Below are 26,362 nucleotides of genomic sequence, written 5' to 3' on the forward strand. Positions count from 1 at the left end.
AAGGCCCTCAGAGCTCCGGTTCCATACATGTGTGTAAGTGCTCACTGCTACCACAAATCGCGTGTCTACAGCAATATGTAATATAGTTATTGCTCTTGTCAGCTGAACACTATATTTTTGCATGTAACCCTCCCATACAGCTGATCATTAAAACAGAAAACGTTTAGAAATAGTAATGAATACAGAAGTCGCAAGCATTCTAGTTGACAGGTAAAGAGCATGTCTTTGTGGCATGAAAGCACAGTCTGAAGGTGTTCTGATACATCAACATATGGGCAAATGCATATCATAGCAGAACTAAATATTAACTACTAAGGCAGTTAGTCACTGCTCATATGGGTCATTGTAATTTTAAAAACATTACTGGAAATCATTTTACCTCTATTCATTGTAGTTTATGGCTGTCAGAATTATTAAAAATCAAGTATTAATAGAAATAAACTAAATATGGCATATTAAATTGAGATTAAATCTTATAATTATAGTTAGTAATATATGTCAATATTTATCTGTATTTCACTTTTCTTTGTAATTTCAGTAGGGTGCTAAACCAAAGAGAATTATAATTCAGTTGGATGGTTAAATATTAACTAAATATCAAGTGTAGATTTAAATTTATCAGATGGGAATCTGAACATCAGATCTATTTATATGAACACCAAGTTATTTTAATGCCACTTATTTTTAAATCAATTAAAATAATAAATCCAGATTTTAAATAATTTTTTTCTACCTTGTTTCCTGACTTCTCACAGAACTTAGTGAAGAAGAATCCAGCTCTATTTTCAACATACAAAGACTGTAACAAGTTTTCCATGTCAAATCCTCCCAAGGCTCCAGCATCAGTTTTAACCTAGATAACAAAACAGAAGTTCATTATCCCCCCAAAACAATGCAGTGCTTCATAGCCCTGTACAAGAGGGTTTCATAAATTCTGCTGGGTTGTCATTTTATTTTTGTAGCATATATGTAATTAATGCAATGTGCTTGCATCTGACTGTCATGTAAGATTCATTTATAAAACTCAATTATGGCAGGAGAATCCATTCTGTTATAAACCAGTGTGGTTCTAAGCCCGACGTTAGAGTAGCTCCCTGACCTTAGTGAATTTCATGTTTCAGGCGCAGTGGCTCCATTGGAGAGCCTTCCACATCTCCGTTGGTGGCCTGTTTCCTACATATTTATTGTTATTTTAGCCTTGAGGTGCTGCTTTTCTGGCTACAAGTGGGTTATAAAAAGAACCATCTCCAAGGCCTCTCCGCGCTGCTTGTTAACTGGGAGGGGGCAGTCTTTGGACGGTCGCACTCCCACAGGTCATGGCCTTCGGAATGAAATGGCCATGGAAGTTCTCATAAAACTCTGCTGTTGATGGTTTCTCTGCCAACAGAGCTAGTAACCCTGATCCCACCCTTGAAACATGGGGAGCTGGCTACTTCTCAAGCACACGGATGGCTCCAGAATACGGCCAGGGATGGACTGTTCGTGGAAACTCACTTGATTTTATGGAACTCAGACTTCTTCATGCCGCCCTCCCCCACCCCCCACCAAACAAGCATGATGGGGACACGTTTAGCAAGACTTTTTATTCCCTGCATCTCACTCTCTCTGCCTGCTAAACAAATTCTGAGGTGAGAACATAATGTTTGTTGTTTTTAATGTCTAACTAACAGCATTTGAAACTAAAATATCCTTATTTTAGTAGGAAAAGAATCCTAGTTAGTAGAAAAGGAGAACTATTTACTTAAAATAAAAGAATTATGCAAAAATATAACTAAGTGTTCAGATAGTGTTGCAAAATGCTGAAGATTCTACTAATAGCACAACTCTCAGAGGACATGAGATCTTCATTTAATACACCTCTTTAGAAGTTTGTTGTCTAAGCAGCTGCACTCTGGAAACCCCCTGCAGTAGTTTGAATGTAATTGCCCCCATAAGCTCATAGGGAGTGGCACCATGAGGAGGTTGGCTTTGTTGGAGTAGGCATGGCCTTGTTGGAAGAGGTGTGTCACTGTGAAGGCAGACTTTGAGGTCTCAGATATGCTCAAGCCATGCTCAGTGCTCAGAGCACTTCGTGTCACCATGTCCCGCCATGATGATAATGAACTAAACCTCTGAACTGTAAGCCAGCCCATTAAGTTTTCCTGTATAAGAGTTGCAGTGGTCATGGCGTCTCTTCACAGCAACAGAAACCCTGAGACACTTAGTCTTCATAAAATAATTTGAAATTTCCAGGACTTGACATCCACTGTTATTTCAATCAAGAGTTAAAAACTAAACAAGAATACTAAAGGGTCTTATTTTGTGTCTGAGGTAGCATCAACCCAGGCCATAACAATTGTTTGTGAAAAGACTGATCACCAGCATTTGAAAGGCAGAAGCAGGCAGGTCTCTATGAGTATGAGGCCAGCCAGAGCTACACAGAGAAACCCTGTCTTGAAAACCAAAAAAAAAAAAAAAAAAAAGGAAGGAAGAAAGGAAGGGGAAGAAAGAGACAGACAGACAGACAAAGAGGAAGAGAGGAAGAGAAAGAGAGATCAGGACTAATGCAGGGCTGAGTAGAACAATACTATAAAAAAAAATCACAGGTGAAGAGTCTGTGAGGAAATTCCTTTGCAACTAAAAAGCAAAAGGTGTTGTTTAGTAGAGAAAAAATATGTTTTTTTTTAATCTCTAAAATTAGGTACATTGGTTGATTAAATGAGGAACATGGTTATTCAGTCCTTAAAATACTTACATTATGCTCTTCTGTATAAGTATATTTTCTCTCCAGCTGGGGCTTCAGACACTCAGAGATGTCAGTAAACGATGTCAAACGAACTACTGTGCTTCCCTCTGCCAACTGTGACCTAAATTATAGACATGAGAACAAACTGATCAATTAGCAAGTCTGAGTGCTGTTGATCTATGTGGCATCAAAGAACTGCTTCACGGTTCTAAAGACTGGATGTGAAACATATATTTATAGCAAAAATTCTAATTGGTCTTAATAATAAAAACCTGGAGCCAGATATTGGGGTGAATGTTGAAAGATCAGAGAGACAAAGGAACAAGCCACAGCCACCTCTTACCTTGCCAGCTCCTCAGCCTGAAAGGGATGAGCTCCTGTCTCTGCCTGCCTTATATTCCTTTCTCCACCCAGCCATATCACTTCCTGTTTTCTCTTCCCTAGTGCTGGGATTAAAGGCATGTGCCTCCCAAGTACTCAGATCAAAGGCATGAGACCCCAAGTTCTGGGATTAGAGGTGTGTGCCTCCCAAGTACTCAGGTCAAAGGCATGAGATCCCAAGTGCTGGGATTAGAGGTGTGTGCCTCCACTACCTGGCCTCAATGGTTAACTATTTGCTAGCTTTGCACTCTGATCTCCAGGCAAGCTTTTTTTTGTTAGAGCACAAACAAAATATCACCACATTTCCCCTTTTTGGCCTAAAATTTAAAAAAGACAGTTTTAACTAATATAAGAAAAACTATACACAATAAGTACAATAACTATACACAATATATACAGGCAATAAATACATCATCAATGTCTAGTCCATTAACAATTGACAAATTCAAAGAAAATACTCCATATCTATCCTATCTTGGTGAGTCCAACAGGTTTTTTCTAACTTGCATTACCAAAACTGTATTTTAATGTCTCTCAACCTTGTATACTTTACACCTTTTTAGTGAATTTCTTTTTTGAATCTGGTAACAAGGAAAACTATAACTATAAAGTCTTCAACTCCATCAGAGACCTGAGAAGGAAATAATATTACCTGAGTAAGCAGGAAGTGCAAGCAAGTGACTTCCAAAAAATGTGAGAAAAGATAGAAACAGCTGGCTGCCTGCACAGTTACCCAAAGTTCCTCTGCAACATTGGGGCATCCATCTTCAGCCTACAGGCCTAGAATATCTGACAGACTCTTCTGTGGAGCAGGATTTTCTGAAGTGCTGTTCTACTTGTCTTGGCAAAGTTCAGCAGTGACTTTCTTTTGTGTTCTGCTTGTCCCATTTGGACAGAATACTGTCAGTAATAAAAGCAATGGCATTTTCTTGCCCAGAATTTCTTGCTAAATTTTGCCAGAAAGAAAGTATACTCCATATGGAGTTTCTTTGATGCCCATCATCTTCTCTGAAGTAGACTGGTGCTGCCAGGAGCAGACATGTCACATTGTCATTAAAAAAAGCCTTATGTCATTAAAACATCTTAAATGCCATATTCTGTAGATCTCTGAAGTATTTGAAGATGACCTGTCTATATAAAATATATCTGTGTGACCTTGAAAACATACCATGACTACAAGTTTAATTGTAGTAGGTGAATAACTACTAACCTGCATTTCTTTATTATCTTAAATAGTTTGTAATAATAACTTTCAAGGACTAGTAATTTGTGTTACATTGTTAAATGAGATGTATAGGTACAATAACTTGAATAAGATTAAAAATGTATGTACAGTATGTTCCAACAAAAATAATCTTAACTTTGTATCAATATACAAAGATCCATATCAATGTAAAATATTTTAAGCAAGTAGTTGCTTTTTAAAACTAGATTCAACAATCTACCCTTTTATCCTATCATTTTTATATCCTCCTTTCTTCTTTTTTTTCAGACTAAGAACCTTGAATCTAATCTCCTTTGTTCAGTATTTCCTAAAAACTATTACCAATAACAACTTGTAACCAACCACCCTAAACAATGACAAATATCTATAACCCATCGAATGACCAAAACCACCCACCCCACCTCTTAGGAATGTGGGCATCATGTTCTTAAAATTACTCCCTGCTGTCTGGGGGCAATGGCATCTTTAGGAGATTCTGAAAAGAAAATTTGGGGTTAATTGTCAAGTCCTGGGAGAGGTAGCCCAGTCTCTGTGTAATGGGAAGGTGCAGGGCTCGTCTCAAGTCCTGGCTAGAGTAGTCTGTGAGGCTGGATCATGTCCTCAAATTGCCCTGAGCAGTTTGTAGTCTAAAGCCAAATTTTAGGTTGTGTTTTTAAGCATAGTGGCGTTATCACAGTCCTGGTAGAATCATCACTGTGGGCCCCATCATCCTTTTGGAGACTTCAAAGGTCACTGTTAGGCATGGCTGTGGTTCACTGCCAAAAACTTGAACATTTTAAATGTCATATGCAGCAGATCTTGAAGAGGTTAAAGGATCAATATTTGTTATGTACATCCAGAGTACAAAAACTTAATTCCTAGTTACTTGATAGAGACTCAAACCTGAAATCAAGTACAGGAAACTAGATGAAGCCTTTTTTCTAGAATTAGTTAGTATTCTTTATGACCATTAATATCATGAAAAAAAGTTTAAAATACACACACATATTAATGTGTATATTAATCTATACGTTTTGGGATATTTATACTTTAAGAAAAGCTTTAAAGAGCTAAAATAAAACCAAAGGATTATGAGATTAGTGGCAATAGAATAGTCCTTAATTTTGGTTTTGCTTCTGTCCCATATCAGGTGGCTCTTCTGACATGAGACAGAGATTTGGGGTTTTGGGTTTAGAGGGGAGAGCCACACTCCAACTCCACAGCCAGCTTTAATTGTAGAAAATTGGACTGGAACTACAAACAGACCATTTTCTTTCTGTATCTGTAGAGAACAGCAGAAACAAACATTTAGGAAGATTTATAAAATCTTATCCTGTTTGAGACGTGATATACCAATAGGCCAATTTAACTTTTTTTCTGGATGATTTGTCCTTTTTCTTCACATGTCTCATTTGTCCAGTGTTCTTTAGATTCCTTAGTCTTCAGTCTTCTGAAAAGACAAAAACAAAACACTTCCCCAACCCTAATTTTGGGGAGGTTCCCTTTTGGCAAGTTATATCTGAACAAATGAAAAGCATTTGTTAAGTCTTAAAGTTGGTTTATATTGAACAGCCACACTGTTTGATTAACCATCATCTCTTCTAATTTAGAGGACTCTCTTGTTAAAATTGAATCTTTATCAATTTTGATGGTATCCATAGCTTTTCTTCTCCTGTGGAAACAAAAGCAAAACCTCTTCCCCAACATAACACTCATCTTGGTTTCCATTCTGAGGTCAGTACATCTTTAAAGTATACAGGATGATTTAATTCAGCAGTTTTTTTTCTATTATCCAATGTTTCTCCTCAGCTGTCATTCCTTTCTCATTAGCATTGAGAAAACTCGAAGTTAATAAAGCATTATGTAATCTATTACATTTCTATTTATTTAGCATATCCTTTAGCATTCAATTTGGTCTTTCTATAACTGTTTGCCCTGTAGGTTTATGTGGTATACCTCTAATCTGCTTTATATTGTAATAAGCAAAAAACTGTTTCATTTTACTAGAGACTTATGCTGGAGCATTGTTGGTCTTATTTATACAGGTATTCCCATGATGGCCATAACTTCTAGCAAATGTGTGATTACAGAGTCAGCCTTTTCAGAACTCAAAGCAGTTGCCCATTGAAATCCTGAATAGGTAACAATGGTGTGATGTACATATTTTAATTTTCCAAATTCTACAAAACAAAACACATCCATCTGCCACATTTCATTCCTTTGAGTATCCTTTAGATTACTTCCTACAGGTAGTGGAGTTTGGTTGTATAAAGAACAAGTAGGACATTTCCTTGTCATTTCTTTAGCTTGTTGCCAAGTGATGGAAAAATCCTTTTTCAAATCCTTGTTATTGACATGGTATTTTTTATGAAACTCTGAGGCCTCCAGGATATTTTCTACAAATAGTTGATGAATTTCATCATTACCTTGTGCTAGAGGGCCTGGCAGATCAGTATGGGATTGGATGTGTGTTTTATATATAAGGGATGATTCCTATTCCTTATTATTTCTTGTAATTAAATAAATAATGAAGTTAATTCTCACTAATCAAGAATAAATTCAGCAGTTTTAGTGTGTAAAACAACTCTTTCTACATACTGAGAGTCAGTAACTATGTTAAGAAGTTCTGTAAAATTCACTAATACCATCAGAATAGCATATATTCTGACTTTTTAGACAGAATCATAAGGACTTTGAGGCACTTTACTTAAATTTCCTGATTTATAACCTGATTTTCTTGATTTGTTTGCATCAGTATAAAATGTATGGGCTCCAGAAATTAGTGTTCCCCATATAAAATGAGGAAGAATCCAATTAATTCTCTTTATACATTTAATTATCTTGCTTTGGGGATATTTGTTAATCTCTCCCAAAAAATTATTGCAAGCTTTTTGCCAAGGTTCACTTTCTGCCCATAATTTGTCAATTTCATCATTAGTAAAAGGTATTACAATTTCTGCTGGGTCTATTCCTGCTAATTGATGAAGTATCAATTTTCCTTTTTAGAATAAACATAACTTTAAAATTTTTTACTCTGTTTATGTGGTAAAAAGCTCCATTCTAAGATAATATCTTCCCTCTGCATTAATATCCCTGTAGGAGAACGCATAGAGGGTAAGATAAACAGAATACAATCAAGCTCTGGATCCAAATGCTCCACATGTGCATCCTGTAATTTCTTTTCCACCAAAGCCAATTCTTTCTCAGCTTCAACTGATAATTCTCTTGGACTATTTAAGTCCTTCTCACCATTTAAGATTTTGAACAAATTACTCAGTTCATCATTTTTTACCTCAATAGTGGGTCATAGACTGGCAATGTCTCCTAGCAATCTTTGAAAGTCATTAAGAGTCCACAATCAACCTCTCCTAATTTGCACCTTTTGGGGCTAATTTTTGGAGACGTATTTTATATCCTAAATAATTAGTAGAATCTTCTCTTTGTATTTTTTCAGGAACAATTTGTAATCCCCAACAAGGTAAAATTTTGTTTACTTCTTCAAACATTCTTCCTAAAGTATCTGCATTTGAATCATCTAGTAAGATGTTGTCCATGTAATCATAACCTATAGATTGGGGAAGTTGTTTATATATCATTTCCAATGGCTGTCATACAAAATATTGACACAGGGTGGGGTTATTTAACATTACCTGTGGGAGAACCTTCCATTGATATTTCTTAACAGGCTGAGAATTATTATAAGTATGCACCGTGAAGGCAAACTTTTTCTGTCTTTTTCTTGTAAAGGTATTGAGAAGAAACAGTCTTTTAAATTGATAACTATAAGAGGCCATCCTTTAGGTAATAAAGAAGGCAAAGGAATTCTAGGGTGTAGAGAGCCCACTGGCTGAATTACTTTGTTAACAGCTCTTAGGTCTGTTACCATTCTCCATTTTCCAGATTTCTTTTTAATAACAAATACAGAAAAATTCCAAGGGCTGGTTGCTTCTTCAATATGCTGAGAATTTAGCCTCTCTTGCCAGCTGTCCTAAGGCCTGTAGTTTCTCTGACATCAAAGGCCATTGCTCAACCCAACAGGTTTGTCTGTCAACCACTTTAAAGGTAGGGCTGTTGGTGCCTTTGAAAGATCAGCAGCTGTTGTGCCCTGTTCTTGTACAACTTGAATGGTATGTAACTGTTCTTTATAATACCTTCTAATATTTTTCCCAGAAACATGTTAATTTATGGTTTATTTCTGAGATTGGAGGAAAGTTAATCTGAGTATTCCATTACTGTAATCAATCACATCCCCATAAATTCATTGCTATGTTAGCCACATATGGCTTTAATTTTTCTCTGTCCTTCTGTCCCTATGCATTCAACCCATCTCACACTCTGTTTTACCTGAGATAACATTCCAATCCCTAAAACCTGAACAGTTACTTCCTAAAGAGGCCAATTTGAATGCCAAGATTCTGGTGCAATTATTGTTACATCCACACCTATGTCTACAAGACCTTCAGTGATGATATCATTTATTCATAGTTTTAATGTTGGTCTTTGTTCATTTATAGATGTTTGCCAAAATATTAGCTTTATGGTTTCTCCTGATTTTTTGTCCCCTCTTTTATACCTGTTCTATCATCCAGAGCAGTATGGTTTCTTACAATAGGCATTAGGTGCTTTAATTGCTCTGAGAAGGAGTTTCCTCCACAATGACAGGAAATCACTGAACCAATTTGACATGGGGGCCTGTGAGAGGTCCCCCCAAGGTATTTCATGATGGCAAAGGGTTACCTTGTCTGTCCTTGTTGATCTACATTCATTAGTCCAGTGCCTGCCTTTGCCACACCTTCTGCATAATCTAGAAGTGAGGGGCACTCTGTTGTGATTATTCTTTTAAAAAATTGTTTCTAAGAACACCCCAATTACAATTCATTTTTGGGTGACCTTGTTTACCACAAGTGAAACACCTGACATTTCAATTTTTCTTCCAACTTCTAGAAATCACCTCTCCTGTCCAAGCATCATCATGGTCATGAAATTCAATATTGACTATATCTTGGATCCATTTCTATAAGGGTGGTAATCTTTCCTTTAAAGGCCTAATTCTCCTTTTGCATTGTGCATTATCATTTTCAAAAGCCAAAGATTCAATTATTATTTGCCTAGCTTCTAAATTTGGTATCATTTTATTTACTGCTGAAGTCAATCTTTGTAAGAAATCCATGAAGGTTTTCTTTTGGGCCCTGTATAACTTTAGTAAATGACTCATTTTTCTTCTTACTTCTTCAATTCTGTCCCAAGCATTCAAGACTGCTGTGTGGCATAAAGCCAGGGTATGGTCATCATACAGCAATTGCTTTTGTACATTAGCATAGTCTCCCTCTCCAAGAGTTGATCTTGGGAGATTCCCATACCTCTAGCCCTACTTCGTTGTTCAGTGGTCTTAGCCTCATCTTTCCACCAGGTCCTCCACTGTAATTGAGGACCAGGCTCCAAGAATGTTGTAACCAAGTTTCTCCAGTCTTGAGGGATAATTCTACTATAAGTTGACCACAAGTTTAACATCTGCTTCACAAAAGGTGAGTGCATGCCATATAAGACTACCACTTCCCTGAATCTTGTTAGGTCAAACATTTGCACAAGAGTACATTCAGCTTTTATAGCCTTGGGCATATCTATCATTTGGCAGTTCCTGTAAGGTTACTGGATAAATTAAGGTTGGCTGTTTGAAAACATTAGGCCGTTTCTCTCTAACCTTGTAATGCAATGCTGAGATTGGTTCTCCTTTAAATTCCTCTATCTGGGTCTGAATGATCTCTTTTTAATAAGATTTTCTAAAACTTGTATCTTAGCACTTATAGTAACCAAATTTTTTAGTGATAAAACAAAAAAGATAAAACTGACAATGTCTATAATTGACATTACATAAATCCAATCTACATTAATTATTCTCTCATTTAACAGTTCCATTTTCAAACCATCCAGCAAATTATATACAGAGACCTAACTCCCTCCATTATAATAGTGTTCCCAATTTTTTAATGTGGGGGAAAAAATCTCTCTGTGTCTTTTTTTTAAAACTTATTCTCCCCTTTAAGAAATCCCAGGGGCTGGAGAGATGACTCAGAGGTTAAGAGCACTGACTGCTCTTCCAGAGGTCCTGAGTTCAATTCCCAGCAATCACATGGTAGCTCACAACCATCTGTAACAAGATCTGATGCCCTCTTCTGGCCTGCAGTCAAACATGCTGCATACATAATAAATAAATAAATCTTAAAAAAAAAAAAGAATGGCTTTAAAAAAAAAAAGAATTTCCAGTTTTCTCACCAAATCTGCTGACGATGACAGTGAAGATGTGAGGCCGACTGCTTCTGTGTAGAACAGTAGAAGCCCGAGTGGGTTTTCAGGGCAGCTACCTACTTTGTCAGCAGCTCAAGGAGGGGGTCCAGGGAAAGCCCACAACCCACTGGGAGAGGGAACCCACTGTCTGAAAAAAATGCACACAGGAGATCGTGGGGGAAGAAACACATGCATTGGGAGCTGCCTAAAGGCAGAGCTGGCTGGTGTTGAGAGGCTAACTCCAGCAGTGTATTGAGCCCATGTGCCTGTGGAGCTTGTTGCAGAGAGGCTGCAACAAAACCTTAGCTGGTAGGGTAGTGATTCCAGTCACGTGCAGCTCCAGTCTGTGGCAGTGTCTGTAAAGCCACAGGCAAGCAGCTTTTTCGTGAATTCATGACCCAAAAGTTGGACACCAGATGTAGCACGAATTCTAATTGGGTCTTAATAATAAAAACCCAGAGCCAGATACTGGGGTAAATACTGAAAGATCAGAGAGACAAAGGAGCAAGCCACAGCTACCTCTTACCTTACCAATGCCTCAGCCTGAAAGGGCTGAGCCCCTGTCTCTGCCTGCCCTATATTCCTCTCTCCACCTAGCTTTATCACTTCCTGTTTCCTCCTCCCTAGTGTTGGGATTAAAGACATGTGCCTCCCAAGTACTCAGGTCAAAGGCATGAGATCTCAAGTACTGGGATTAGAGGTATATGCCACCACTGCCTGGCCTCTATGGTTAACTAGTTGCTAGCTCTACATTCTGACCTCCAGGCAAGCATTATTTGTTAGAGCACAAACAAAATATCACCACAGGTGAAACATGAATTTTTCCCCTAAAACTGTGAACAGGAAAGCCTTAAAGTCTGGTCCAGATAGGGAAAGGAAAGAAACAAAAGGTGTCTTGAGTGGGAGGAAAATGTTAAAATAATTGTAAGATGAATTGCTAAACAGTCTTATAAATAAAAAACCTGGAGTCAGATATTGGGGTGAAAGACTGAGAGATCAGAGGATTAGGACAAGCCACAGCCAACCTCACCTCACCAACTCCTCAGCTTCCAAAGAGACTTACTTCCTGTCTACCCACGCCTATATACCTTTCTGTTCTGCCATCTCATTTCCTCACTCTGCCCAGCTACATCACTTCCTCTTTCTGACCAGCTCTGTCACTTCCTGTCTGTCTGTATAGACTTCCAGACCTTTATGCTTAACTAGTGTTGGAAATTAAAGCATGTGCCACTACACCTGGCTCTGTTTCCAGTGTGGCCTTGAACTCACAAAGATCCAGATGGATCCCTGCCTTCTGAATGCTAGAATTAGAGGTGTGTGATACCATTGCCTGACTTCTATGTTTAATATAGTGGCTGGCTTTTTCCTCTGATCCTCAGATAAGCTTCATTAGGGTGCACAATATATTGGGAGACACACTATATCACCACAAACGATCTTTACTCTCAGATAATATACAATGTCTACAGAAAAAGAAAACCTGCTAACATTAATAATTGAGTTCAGTTAGATCACATGATACAAGCTAAATGCACAAAAATAAATTATTTCTGTACACTAACAATGGACAGAACAAAAATAAAACATTTCATTCAAAATAGCCTTAAAAAGAAAATATTTAAAAATCAAACTTTAAACTTTTTCCTCCACATCCAGTGACTTTAGACTATTATTCTCTTTCTAACATGTTTTTGAGACAGGGTCTCACTGTGCTGTCCTGGTGGCCTGGAATTCACTGTGTACACTACACTAGGCTGGTCTCCAACTCATAGAGATCCACCTGTCTTTGCCTCCAAAGTGCACCACCACACCTGGCATGCTATTCTTTTTCTTTTTTTACTTATTAGTACAAAAAATGCTTTCAACATTGTTTGTACAATGTGTTCAAACAAATCTGAAACCAACAACATAAATATATATGGTAATTCTCAGAGAGGTGAATTTTTCAACCAAAAAACCCTCATCTATTTATTTTATTATATATTTACTCTGCAAATTTTACACGTGTACACAATGAAATGTAATCATTTCCACCTTCAATTTGTCTCCTTCCACTTCCCCCAAGTCCTCTCCCTCATAACTCATGTCTTCTTTTCCCTTGTTACATCCAGTTATGGCTGCCTTGTGTACGTGGATGTGGGACGTTCACGCCGTCCAGTGGTTACACCCTCAAAGAAGATTCCCCTCCCCCAGCAGTCTCACCTGGAAATAACTCCTCAGTGAAGGATGAGACTGGGGAGCATCTCCTTCATCTATGTGGGGAACTTTAGTTGCTTGATCATGTAACCACTGGCTGGCAGGTTCAGGGCACACCCAGAGGACGGCCTTACAGCACTCCTCCCCACCCTCAGCTCTGAAATGGCTCTGCCTCCTCTTCTTGGTGCTCCCTGAGTCCGGGGTGGGGTTGATAAAGATCCCCTGTAGGGCTGAGCACTTCCGTCAGTTAGGCATCTCTGCTCTGACTATTGTTTACCACAAAGGGAAACTTCTTCAATCAAAGTTGAGAGCAGCACAGGCCCTGGTTCAGACCCAGTCTCCACCCCAGGTCTGCAGCTGAAACAGCTATGAGCTGTGCAACTTTGCTGTTACTCTCATTTCTACCCCTATGTCTCATTTTTAGTGTTTAAGACAAGGTAGCCCACATTGACTTGAAACTCATCCTCCTGCTTCAGCATCCTGAGTCTGGGGTTATAGGCATGTGCCACCATGCCCAGGTATGCACAAATTAAAAAAAGAATAAATTATGGAATACTATTCTGCATTAGAGGAACAAACTGTGGATACATACAATCATGGGAATCATGCTGAGTGAACAAGGTCAAGTTCAAAAGGTTGTACTGTCGTGATTCCGTTTACATACATTGCTAACAGAATGGGCTACGTGGATGTCTCTTGTTTTTAATGCTGTAATTATTCAAGACTCCCTGACCCTGACTTCAGCACTGAGCACTGAACTCAGCATCCCATGTTTAAAAGCAGACATGACAACATCAGTATACATGCCCCCCTGTTTTGTCTTCCATTTATTTAACAGTTTTTAATTTGTGCGTGTTTATCTGCATGGATGTGCGCCACAGGCATGCCTGGTGTCTGAGGTGGTCAGAAGACAGTATCAGATCCCTTGGGATAGGAGTTATAGGCGGTTGTGATCTGCCAGTGTGGGTGTGGGGAACTGAACCTGGGTCCCCTGGCAAGAAGAACACATGCTCTTAACCATGAGCCGTCTCTTCAGCACTGCATAATTTTGCTCTTTATTTTGAGACAAGGTCTCATCTGCAGCCCAGGCCTGCCTTGAATTCGTTGGGCAGTCCAGACTGGTCCTGACCTGCTGCTTAACTTCTCAAACAGTTGGGATAACAGGTCCCTCCACCAGACCAGTTTCCTTTCTGACAATAACATGTAAACTACACTTCTCTCAAAATAAAAAGTTCAAAGAAGGGTGATCTGTACTAATTGGTTCATTTTCACCTTCAAAATATTTTTCCAGGTACTACCATCTGGCCTTGAATTCATAAAGTCAGTATTGGATATTAGTCAATCTCTTTGTCATGGAAAAGTAAGCATTTAACCTGCCTGTAGCATGAATCTTAACAGTTCTTATTAATAAGATCAAACCCTGGGCCAGTTATTGGGGTGAATACTGGAAGATCAGAGAGACAGAACAAGCCACAGCTAACCTCACCTGGCCAACTTCTCAGCTGGTCCTATTTTCTCAGACTGGAAGTCTCTGTGTCCTCATCCCAATGGCTCTCAGCTGAACTGCTGCTGGAAAGCCTGAAGCTTAACCAGCTAAAAGCTTGTTTCTGGTCTTCACGCCTTATATATCTTTCCTTTCTACCATCACTCCCTGGGATTAAAGACTTGTGTCACATTGGATGGCTGTTTCCAATGTGGCCTTGAACTCACAGAGATCCCAGATGGATTTCTCCCTCTGGAATGCTAGGATTAAAGGTGTGAGTGCCACCATTTTCTAGCCTCTGTATCTAGTGGCTGTTCTGTTCTCTGACCCCAGATAAGTTTATTAGGGTGCACAATATTTTGGAGAACACAGTACCACCACACCTGCCGACTTCGCAGCACACTCCCTTAGAATCCCGCCTTGTCCTCCGGGACACTGTGCAGCTCCTCGTGTGTTGCCCCTCCTCGGGCCCCTGTAGGTCTCTTCTGCTGCCTCCCCCGCTCCACCTTACTAGACGCTCACGGACTCAGTGCTCCTCGGGCTTTTCTGGGCTCCAAACCCTTCCTTCAGTTGTTTTGGTCATAAATATCTCAAGCATCTCCTAACATCGCATTAGACTTTTATTATGGAAACATTAACAGTTTCAACACAAAGTTTTTGTTGGTAAGGATATGGAAAACCTGGAACCGAGTATACTTCTGACTCAGCCCTCAAGAGGACTTTAAACTCTACATTCATTCATTCAATTCTAATTAAATGTGCACCGTGCCACATATTACATATGATTTGCCGTACCTATAACTTATATATCTATATTCATATAAGCTTTTCCTATAACTGAATGGATCATCTCCCTCCTCCAACCTTATTTTTCCTGTTTCTGAGCACAGGTTTACAAAAACTAATGTAAAATGGTTCTTAAATGAAAAGTTCAACTTCAGTGGAGAAATTTCTAAAGTCTATGTGCACATCAAAGGTAACATATATCATGTTGGTGACAGTATCATGAAGATGTCACTCTCCCTCGTGCTAGAAAGATAACAAATTGTTACATTTCCTAACAGAGACAATTGTGTAATGCCTAAAAGAACTTAGCAGTTCTGAATTTGTCTTCATTCATATATATGAATGAGATACAGTTTCTGAATTTGTCTCCATCCATATATATGAATGAATCACAGGTTCTGAATTTGTCTCCATCCATATATATGAATGAGATACAGGTTCTGAATTTGTCTCCATCAGTATATATGAATGAGACACAGGACTTACACAGTGGTAGTGGCAGGATGACTTTGTAAATATGCTGAAAACCAGACTGTATCACTTCATATCATTTCAGTTGTTAACTTTATTGTTATATGAATTTTACTTCAGTAAAAAAGAACAAATGTCAAGTAATACATTACAAAATAAAGAATTGTCCAAAGTTAATATCAAAGGATATTCTTCAGGAAAAATAAAACATCCCACTGGGAATTCGGAGCAATTATAAAGTGAGGAAAGAGGAGCAGGAATACAGTGCCCTATTTTAGTGGTGCCAATGCTCTTCAGGTCTTACGGGTCCTCAAACTTGAGAAAACCTGGACTAGAAGAGAGCCCAGTAAGTATTAGAAGGCCCTGCTGGGAGGTCACTTACAAGTCCTGACTGTGGCTGGACACCAACACTGTCTCTTCTCACTTAGTGTAGGCAGTCAATCCTGAGCCTCAATGCCTATTACTGAATCCTAAGAATTCATATTAAAAACCAATAAACTACTGCACTTTAACATTAAAAACAACCTGTACTTACCCTTTCTCCGGTCCGTCATCCTTAGAAGGAACTGGATGCAAGGACTCGCTCCTCCCAAATTTTTGGGTCCCTGTGCTTACTCTTGATAATTTCTTAGATTTAGGTGTTTGAAATAAACCAATTTCTTCTCCCTAAAAAGTGAGAAGATAGTGAAATGGAAAATGAGCAAAATGAAAACAGAGAGAATAAAGTTCTGCACATATACCTCAAGCTTGTTTTATCTCTAGACTTCAAGCCTCCCTCTACTGCCTACTAAATATCTCATTGAAATAGAAATGCTACCCTCATAAACAGGCAGGTTTTATGGGACAGGCCGAGTGAAATACAATAGCAGTTCAGGCAATAAGAGGAACCAGAGGCTGGCTAAGTCCTTACTTCCAGGGCCATAGATGCAGACTCCTTCCTGGGAAGGAACTCGCAGCCATCCCTTCTTCCAGAACATAGGTTTAAAACTTGTGTGGGAGAGCACCAGTAAGCGGTAGGGCAGGGGAATAAAACCAAGATGCTTGCTTAGCTGTAACCAGGGATCTAGAATTTAATAGTACCGCATCTTTCCTTTTCAGGACATTTATGTTTATAGTCCTTTTTCTCATTCTTAGAAGTGTCTAATGGAACAAGCAGGAAAGAGGGTTCAACAGCTGTTAACTGGCTGTTTAAGAACTGGCTGCTTTTCCAGAGGGCCTGGGTCCAGTGCCCAGCACTCACGTGGTGGCTCACAACCATCTGTACTTCCAGTCCCAAGGAAGTTGAAGCTCTCTTCTGGCATCTGTGGGCATGCTCATAGTACACAGTTATACATGCAAACAAAATACCCATACATACAAAAGTAATAAAATATATTCTTTTTAACAAGAGTATAAGGAAAACTGTGCACCAAGGGCAGTTGGGAGCGCTCAGGCAAGCTCCAAGAGAGACCTTGGTTAAAGAATAGGGAGTGGGGCGGGGAAGGGGACCGCTAGCCAAGGGGAAGAAGAGTCAGCCCTGGGAAAGAGAACAGGCTCAGGAAACGGGCACAGCTGCTCTTCGCTGCTGGAGCTTCAGGTTAAGGCTGGGTGTGCGGTGCTTGTCTGTAATCCCAGCACTCGGGAGGCTGAGGCAAGGAGGTCACAAGCTCAAGGCCAGCCTGGGCTACATAGCAAGTCCCTGTCTCAAACAAATCACATATAGTTTTAGGTATTAAGCAACTGTTAATGAGAAATACTGTAAGAGGCTGACTATAAGTAAACATGTATTATACAAATATGGTTAAATTTATAGAAATAGAAAATACAACAGTAGCTTCCAGGGTCTAGGGTGGGAGAAGGAGGCAGAGTAGTCTTGAGGCTATGAAATCATTTTTATTTATGTATTCGAGGCAGGGTCTCACCATGAAGACCTGGCTGTCCTGGGACTCACTATGGAGACCAGGCTAGCCTCAAACTCACAGATCTGCCTGCCTCTGCCTCTGCTAGGATTTAAGGTGTACATCACCATGCCTGTCTATACATTATTTTTTAAGTGTGTGTGTGTATGTGTGTGTGTGCCAGGTGTGCGCCAGGTGTGTGTGTGTCAGGTGTGTGCCAGGTGTGTGTGTGTCTGTGTGTGTGTGAGTGTGTGTGCCAGGTGTGTGCATGTGTGTGTGTGTGTGTGTGTGCCAGGTGTGTGATTGCTCTTGGAAGTCAGAAGATCCTCTGGAGCTGGAGTTGTATACAGTTATAAGTTGGTACTGGGAACTGAACCCAGGTCCTCTGGAAGAGCAGCAAATGCTCTTAACCACTGAGTCATCTCTCCAGCCCCTCTTCATTTAAAATTAAATTAAAACATAGTTTAAGTGTATAATACATGGAAAAGCCTGTTGGTAAGTTTTTGGATTTGAGTGTGAGTGTGTGTGTGTGTGTGTGTGTGCGCACGCGCACATGCCTGAATGTATATGTATGCATAGCACACTTGTGTAAGTGCACACAGAAGCCAGAAGAGAGCATCAGATCCTCTGAAACTGGAGTTGATACTGGTGAGCCGCCTTATGTAGATGCTGGGAACAAAACCCAGTTCTTCAACAAGTGCTCTTAACCACTGAAGCATCGCTCCAGCATGTCGGTTCAAGTCTTCGAGTTTGAATGTTGTTTCTTGGCTGGCAACCATAGGAACAGCAGAGAGGTGGTTCAGCAGGTAGGGGTGCGTACTGCCAAGCCTGACAGCCTGAGTTCAGTCCCAGGGACCCACATAGTGGAAGGAGAGAATCGGCTCCCTGAGTTGTCCTCTGAAGGCCCCATCTGTGCTCTGTGGCATTGCGCGCGCACACACACACACACACACACACACAAAGTGAACAAACACATGTAATTTAAATAAGAAGAAGAACAGTCAGAGTAAATGATGGGAGAAAACAAGTCACTGCCGTGGGATTTCTTTCTGTACGCTGTGAATGTGTGTTGCTATGATTGGCTGATAACTGTTTGGCCTATGGCAAGGCAGCTTAGAGGCAGGCAGGAAATCCAGGTAGATACACAGAAGAAAGGCAGAGGGGAGAGATGTGAGCCAGCCGCCCAAGGAGCAACATGTAATGGGACGAAAGTAAAGCCACGGAACATGTGGTGATACACAGATTAATAGTTATGGGTTAATTTAAGATATAAGAGCTAGCTAGCAAGAGGCCTGCCATAGACCATACAATTTATAATTAACATAAGCCTCTGTGTGTGTACTGGGGTCTGAGTGACTGCAGGACTGGGCAGGACACAGGAAAACTTCCAGCTACAAGTCACAATAAAACAGAAGAGGAACTACCCTTTACTGTGAATGTGTTGATGCTTACGTACTGTGTGTATCCATGTGCCAAATTTGTAGGACTACATACTAAAAAGACCATAATTTACTGGTTATAAAAGTTCTACTTCTCACCGGGTGGTGGTGGCGCACACCTTTAATCCCAGCACTCAGGAGGCAGAGGCAGGCAGATCTCTGTGAGTTCAAGGCCAGCCTGGGCTACAAAGCGAGTTCTAGGAGAGGCGCCAAAACTACACAGAGAAACCCTGTCTTGAAAAACCAAAAAAAAAAAAAAAAAAGTTCCACTTCTCAGAGCATTTTCTGCCAAGGAGTGATGGAGCATGTTGAGTGGGATCAGAACACACCACGTGGTGATGGTGCTCACTTCACGTGGTGACGGTGCTCACCTCAGGAAGAGAACAGAGAAGTGGCAGACAAGTCTGGTTTATATTACTTTCCACACAAACTGAGCTCTCTCCACTCCTCGGACACTGCCCACTCACTGGAGTGTCTTTTCTTAGTGTGTCTCTTATGTTTTTTCTCCTCTACAGCTGCTCGGTTTGATGATGTTTATCTAAATCATCAGATATCAACAGATGGCATGCTCACTGTACTGTGCCTGCAAGACGTCTTTACCTAGTGCCTGGGTAAACTGCATGGGCTAAGACACTCAGTATGCAGGTGTGTGGTAGGGCCTCAAGGCAAAAAAGCAGGTCAGGAAAAAGGAAAAAATGGATGAGAAAACAATGAAATGGGTAAGAAAATAATGAAAAGTGTGATCTCTAGTGGCAAGAACATCACTTGGGAGAGGGAATTAGAAATGTAAGTCCTACTGAATCTTGATCTCTGGTGAAACCCAGGGTCTCTGCACAGGTTCTTTGGGTGACACTGAAAACCACCTACTAGCAGCAATGCCGAACACATAGATCACCTAGAATTTATTAAAACACAGGTCCTAATTCGTGGCTCTCATGTTCGCATGGGGCTGGAGATGTAGGTTCTAAGCCAACTCATAGGTTTCAGAGTGACCCCAGGCTTTCCCAGGCCAATGACATCAATCTGCGAGCTGGCATACTTTGAAATTTCCTGGGGAGATTTCTAATGTGTACCTGGAGTTCTGAAACCACAGAAAAAGAGAAACTGTGACCCTGCTGGTGACACTGAACTACCGTGCGTGGAAGGAAACACTGAAAATGTGTTACACATTTTGCTGCCTTTGAAATGAGACATGCTGACTGTAAAACAACCGTGTGGCAGTTCTGTGTGGCTGTGTCCAGTAACAGAATATTCTGTGATACCCTTAAGGCAGCAAAGATGAGTGAGGGCCTTTACCACTGTGGTCAATGCATCAATGTGAGAAAACATATAAGGTTACTTACTATTTCCTTCAATTACCGTCTCTTTTCAGACTTTCCCCTCATCTTCCTGTCGTTTTATTCTTCACTGTGTGCCCAGCTCCCTTCCCTTGGTTTTGGTGTGCTGCTTTCAGCCTGTCTACTCAATTCTACGGGGCTATTCTATGTTAGGCTGTTCTAAGGACATGCACTCAACACAGAGAATTCCCTTGTAATTCTAGAAGGAGGTAAAAGGCAACAAACAGGTGAATCATATGACTGTAAATTCAATAAAGCAAAGCAAGGCAGGGCAAAGGGTACAGACAACGATGGAAGATGCTCTGTATGTGAGAGCTTACGTGGAAGACAGCCTCTCATTAAGTGAAGGATGAGCTGCCATTCAAAGGATGTGAGAGGTAAGATTCATGGCTGTGCAGCAAAGGTGCATCAAACACAGGGAACAGGGAGTGCCAAGCCCTGTGGTCTCCCTTGATGCTCAATGACAAGCAAAGGAACCAGTGTGGCTGGGTTGGAGTAAACTGGGAAATGAGGGGACGAGGCTAGCAGGGACCCGCACAGCCGTGCACAGTCAGACAAGTGAGTGGCATGGCTGTTGTGTCAGAAGGCTCTCTGCTCACTGAACACACTTCTTCCGACCTGAGGTGGCGTGTAGGCCGCCACAGCAAGAGCTTGTGATGAATGCCAGTATCCGTGGCTGCCTTGGTCATTTCTCATTGCTCTGATAAATTATGCTAATAATGGCAACTCAGGGGAGGAAGGTGGTATTTGGACTCACAGCTCCAGAGCCATTCACTCCACCATGGTGGGGAAGGCATGGTGGTGAGAACCTAACACACTGCATCCACCTTCAGGAAGCAGAGTGTGAACAGGAAGTGGGGCCTGGCTAATAAGGCTTCAGAATCCAGCTCCAGTGACCCATTTACTACAACATGGCCCCACTTTTAAAGGTTCCACAACCTTCCTAAATAGTGCCAGCTAAAGATTGTTCAAACATGTAACCCTGTAGGGTGTAATTCACATTCATTCACAGCAGTTGGCAAACACCCAAGGATAGATGTGAACTGTGCAGTTACTAAAGAGTAGGTCACACACTGGACACCCTACCTGGACCTCAGGGACCTGTGGAATGCAGGACTTAGGTCTTAATGGAAGGAGGGTAGCCATCTGTGGGAAAGGATCAACATCCTTCCTCGGTTTCTCTTGACGGAGGCGCCAGAATTTCAGTTCAGCACTAGCATTCTTTGTTGAAGATGAATGAGTAACACAAAATCTTGGTGCCCTATTTATTGAAAAAAACAAATTTAAGATTCAACATGCTACGATGAAACTATAACAAATCTCAGAATCAAAAGCCTACAAACCGCATAATCTACTCTCACGATTACTAACTCTTTCTGTTACTTTCCATTTCTTTTTCTGCTGGTTCATGTTAAAAATATTTTTCTATATATTACTTCATTATACTTCATTCACTAATAGAAAAGGTAACATATATTAGAAAAATTCATAATATTAAAGTTATCTGCTTGATAAGAAAAAGAAATACATAAAACAATTAAGTAATTTAAAAATAACATAAAATATGCTGTGGTGGTTTTAAAACAGTTTGGTATTTATTTATAATATCAAATAAAAACTGGTCAAATTAAGTTAACATTTAAAAATATATAAACATCTCATTTTATTTATTTTTGGGGGGGTTTTATGTTGTTGTTTTTTTTTGTTTGTGTTTTTTGAGGCAAGGTCTCTTTATATATCCCTGACTGTCCTGGAACTCACTATGTAGACCAGGCTGGCCTGGAACTCATAGATCCCCCTACTTCTGCCTCCCCAGTGCTGGGATTAAAGGCACACACCACCATGTCTGACTAAAAATATAAATACTTGAGAATATTCAAGTATACTACTAAAGTGGGCTAGACTGCACATTTACATGTTTTTCAAGTCTTATACTTTGAAGGCAGGAATTAATTTTACAACAATTTATACAAATGAAAGATGAACTCTGCTTCAGAAACTGAAGGAAAAGACTGGCACAAGACTGAGCCCACACCAGCTGGAGGACTATCCTAGTAGTCAGTCCGTGCTCGAACCCTTTATGGTACTCAGCACTAACTCCAGCTCACAGGCCTGTGACTACATTGCTCTTTAGATCAGGTTTCACCTGATGTCAATTTCACCTGAGGACTAATTCCTATTCCACGTTCCAGAGACTGACAGAAAACGGCTTTCCTCTAAAACAGGAGGAGAGAAGATGTTCCCAGTGGACGTGTAAGGAGTGCAGAGAGCCCAACGGCCACAGTCAGTTTAAGAGCAGAAACCACGCGTCAGTGTGGCTGCTCCTCAACTTCACTTATTGCTTATCTGTGTGTTAACAGGAAGTGGGTCCACAAGCCCCTTCCCGACTCCTACATGTGGTGTCCAGGGAACATAGACCCCCTCAATCTCTTGATTAAAGTGTATTCATATGGATCCACAATTCTCTGCTGCCCTTACCATTTTAACTGGCTCTTATTCCACTCACAGCATTAATCTTTGATGAGCCACTCTATGAACTCCACTATAACAGGACAGTCCACCATGAATTCTAACCTGGTACTGCTTTATCAGACAGCATCATCATACAAGCTCTCACGCACAGTGGTTTTACATGTCTTTATTCTCAAGATCTAGTGATCAGAAGACACTTTGGACATAACCACCAAGAAATTGGGGTGTGTGTGTGTGTGTGTGTGTGTGTGTGAGAGAGAGAGAGAGAGAGAGAGAGAGAGAGAGAGAGAGAGAGAGAGAGAGAGCAGAAACAAGCCTCTAATGTTTTTCAAGGAGTGACTGGCCATACACACAAGGGAAAACAACTCAGGAATAAAACAGAGCATACTTTTGATACACACAGCTTGGTTACACTTTGAGACAGTTATGCTGATCTTGAAAAGCTTGTAGAAAAAAATTACGTTATATAATTTGTACTGATGGTTTCCAGGAGTTGGGGAGGGAGGAGAGAAGGAGGTTGGTGCGGTGCTGAGACAGCAGTATGAGGCTCACGTGTGGAACGTCCTATGTCTTGACTTTGACAGACATGCATGAATGTATAAATGATGAAATAACATTGAACTAAATACACACACACACACACACACACACACACACACATACACATGAGTGCATGTAACATTGATGAAATTGGAAAAGATAGGTACATCAATGCTGATTTTACTCATTTTGATATTGTACTACTATGATGGCTATTCTTGGGTGTCGACTTGATTACATCTGGAATTCACTAAAACTCAAGTGGTTGGGTACACCGGTGAGGAAATTTTTATTTTTTTACTTAAGCAGTTTTTAATGAAAGCTGTATATGAGATGCCTCCAATCTTGCACCTTCTCAATCATTTCTTCCTTGTATTTGCCCTTCTCCTTTCCTACTGTTGAGACATGGCTTCTCTTTCCGGGATCTTTTCTGACAACCACCTTGCTGGGGTGGATGCCCGCACGGACAGTTGTGCCAATAGCCTTTTCTCGCTGTACTCGTTCGATGTCGACGTGTTTCTTCCTGCACATCTGGACCACTGTGCCAATCTGCTGGCTGCTGCAGTTTCTTTGGACAACCTGAATCCTTTTGAATGGGCATAGACTTCACATTGTACTTCTGTCTCAGCTCTCTGGAAAGAGGGGAAGACGTGATCTTCCTCCAATGTGAGAAGATGTGTTGAAATGCCCTTCGTAGCTCTTGCTTTGGTCAGAATTCACAAAGGGATTGAACTTTGTTTTGGCAGCTTCTGTCCAGTGATGGCCACGGAAGGAAAGAGGGATTATTTTTTTCTTAATTAAATCATTTGAAGTATGAAGACCCACTTCTAATCCATATCTTTGTGGTGGGAAGATCCATCTTTAACCTGGCCACACCTTCTGCTGGCAGCCTATATAAAGGATATGGAAGAAGGATACTTGCTCTCTTAGCCTGCTTGCTCTTGCTCTGGCTAGCTAGTCATTCCTCACTGGCATTGGAGCTGACTTCCCCAGGATTCCAGAGCAGACAGAAGAGCCACTGGGATAACCAGCCTTATGGACTGAACAATGACTGTGTTCTTGCACTTTCATGTGGTAGACTCTTGTGGGCAGCAAGAATATATTGTAGAGACTCAACTGTGTATTAAAGTCATACTTTGACTGGCCAACAGTCTGTCAAATGGGAAGCCATTTATCATGGAATATTTGGGTTTATACAGCCTTAATATTCCAGCTGTCTTCTGCTATGAAATTCTTATATGCCCAAACACTCCCAGACCATATTGGAAATAGCTAAATTTCTCAGACACTGATCCACTAGGTAAAATAACTCCCCTGCTGAGCCTAGGAGACAAGCAGGCTGCAGATTCATAGCTTCATTTCTTGTGCAAATGAAGATCATATCATCCTTGCCTTTGAGCTTATGGGCATTACAGAGCAATTGACTGAGGACAACAGGGCCTTTTGCATAATCAGGTACAATAAGGACTGGAGTGGAATTCCACAGGCAGACACAGAATCATGTGACCAAAGAGAGGGGAAGACAGAGATTCTGTAGAGGGTAAAGCAGATCTCTTGTAGAATTTATCAGAGCCAGCGGTTGCTGTGGATATCGCTTTGTATGCTGTGAATGTGTTGCTCTGATTGGTTAATAAATAAAGTGCTGATTGGCCAGTAGCCAGGCAGGAAATATAGGAAGGACAAAGAGAGAGGAGAATTCTGGGAAGAGGAAGGCTGAGTCAGGAGTCACGAGCCAGACACAGAGGAAGCAAGATGTAAAGATACTGGTAAGCCATGAGCCATGTGGCAAAGTATAGATTTATAGAAATGGGTTAATTTAGGATGTAAGATCTAGCTAGCAAGAAGCCTGCCACAGACTTATAGTTTATAAGTAATATAAGTCTCTGTGTGTTTACTTGGACCTGAGTGGTTGCAGGAGCCAGGTGGACACAGGAAAACTCCAGCGACAAGGGGTAAGAAGCCAAGAAGGATAGATGGAGGACGAAGGAACAGAGGACGAAGATCAGGTCAAAAGCATAGGAGCTTACCAAAACTATGAGGACAGGAAAACTGGGCACAGAGGGGAGCTGAATGTGAGGACAGAGCTGAAGCTGTATAGACAGAATTTTGTCATAGAGGAATAAAATTAACAGACAAAAGAGCGTAGTGTACATAGATTCCTTTCCCTCAGACACCTCACACCATATGTAGCATCTTTCCCAGGACTCTGGGAGGAATTTTCTCATGGTAGGAACTTGGGAAAATTCTGTTATCCTTAGTAGTCCACAGCATATAAGCCATTCTAATAAGTCCCTCTTCTCTATATTAGGGAGATGAATTCTGTAATTGCTGTCCCTCTAGAGAACCCTGACTGACGTTGCAGGATACTATCACTGAAGGAAAACACACATAATATCTCTTTGGATTATTTCTTACAACTGTATAAATATATAATTATCTCAAAACAAGATGTTTAATTTTGAAATGAGATGCTAGAGAGATGGATTGGCAGTTAAAATCATATACTGTTTGTTTGGATATCTGAGTTCAGTTCCCAGCACTCACCCCAGGCAACTCACAAACTCCTGTAACTCCAGTTCCAGAGAACTGGACGTTATCTTCCTGCTTTCAAGGACACTGCATTCATGTGCACATACACACAAACACAAAAATATTTTCATAATAAAAATAATAAAAACAAATTAAAAAGCCAGAGTTCTTCTATCCTGGCAATTTTTCTGAAACTCAATGATAAGTTGGGTGGTGTGTATATATGAACCAACTATAATGCAATTTATACCTTTCTGTGTGCCTCAAGATTTATTTTATTTTTATTTATGTGTCTGTCTGCATGTGCACAGATGGATAGGTGCCCACTGAGGCCAGAAGAGAGTGTTGGAGCCCTCTGAAATCTAGGTGCCTTGAATGCTTGGGACAGAATTGAAGAAGTAGGAAGAAAAATTGAGTAATTTACAAAAGTTATGCAGGGCCCAAAAGAAAACCTTCACAGATTTCTTTAAAAGGCTGTCTTCAGCAATAATAGAATGATGCCAAATTCAGAAGCTAGACAGATAATAATTGAGTTTCTGGCTTTTGAAAATGCTAATGCACAATGCAAAGGGATAATTAGGCCACTAAAGGAAAGATCAGCACCCTTGAATGAATGGATCTGAGATACAATTAATAT

At 40.4% G+C, this 26,362-nt stretch overlaps 1 protein-coding gene and 1 pseudogene across 1 annotated transcript in view; both read right to left on the reverse strand.

Moving 5' to 3' along the window:
• The window catches only part of Rgs22 (regulator of G protein signaling 22), a 137,536-nt gene that overhangs the window by 57,198 nt on the left and 53,976 nt on the right, over positions 1-26,362 (reverse strand). Inside the window, exons 10-13 of the mRNA XM_028884482.2 lie at positions 21,271-21,445; positions 16,067-16,197; positions 2,735-2,846; positions 734-853 (exon numbers count right to left, since the gene is read on the reverse strand). Coding sequence (XP_028740315.1) covers positions 734-853; positions 2,735-2,846; positions 16,067-16,197; positions 21,271-21,445 — 538 coding nt within the window. The remainder of the gene's footprint in view (positions 1-733; positions 854-2,734; positions 2,847-16,066; positions 16,198-21,270; positions 21,446-26,362) is intronic.
• LOC114703616 lies at positions 23,509-24,374 on the reverse strand (annotated as a pseudogene).

Source organism: Peromyscus leucopus, chromosome 20 (genome assembly GCF_004664715.2).
Source record: "Peromyscus leucopus breed LL Stock chromosome 20, UCI_PerLeu_2.1, whole genome shotgun sequence".
Classification (NCBI taxonomy): domain Eukaryota; kingdom Metazoa; phylum Chordata; class Mammalia; order Rodentia; family Cricetidae; genus Peromyscus; species Peromyscus leucopus.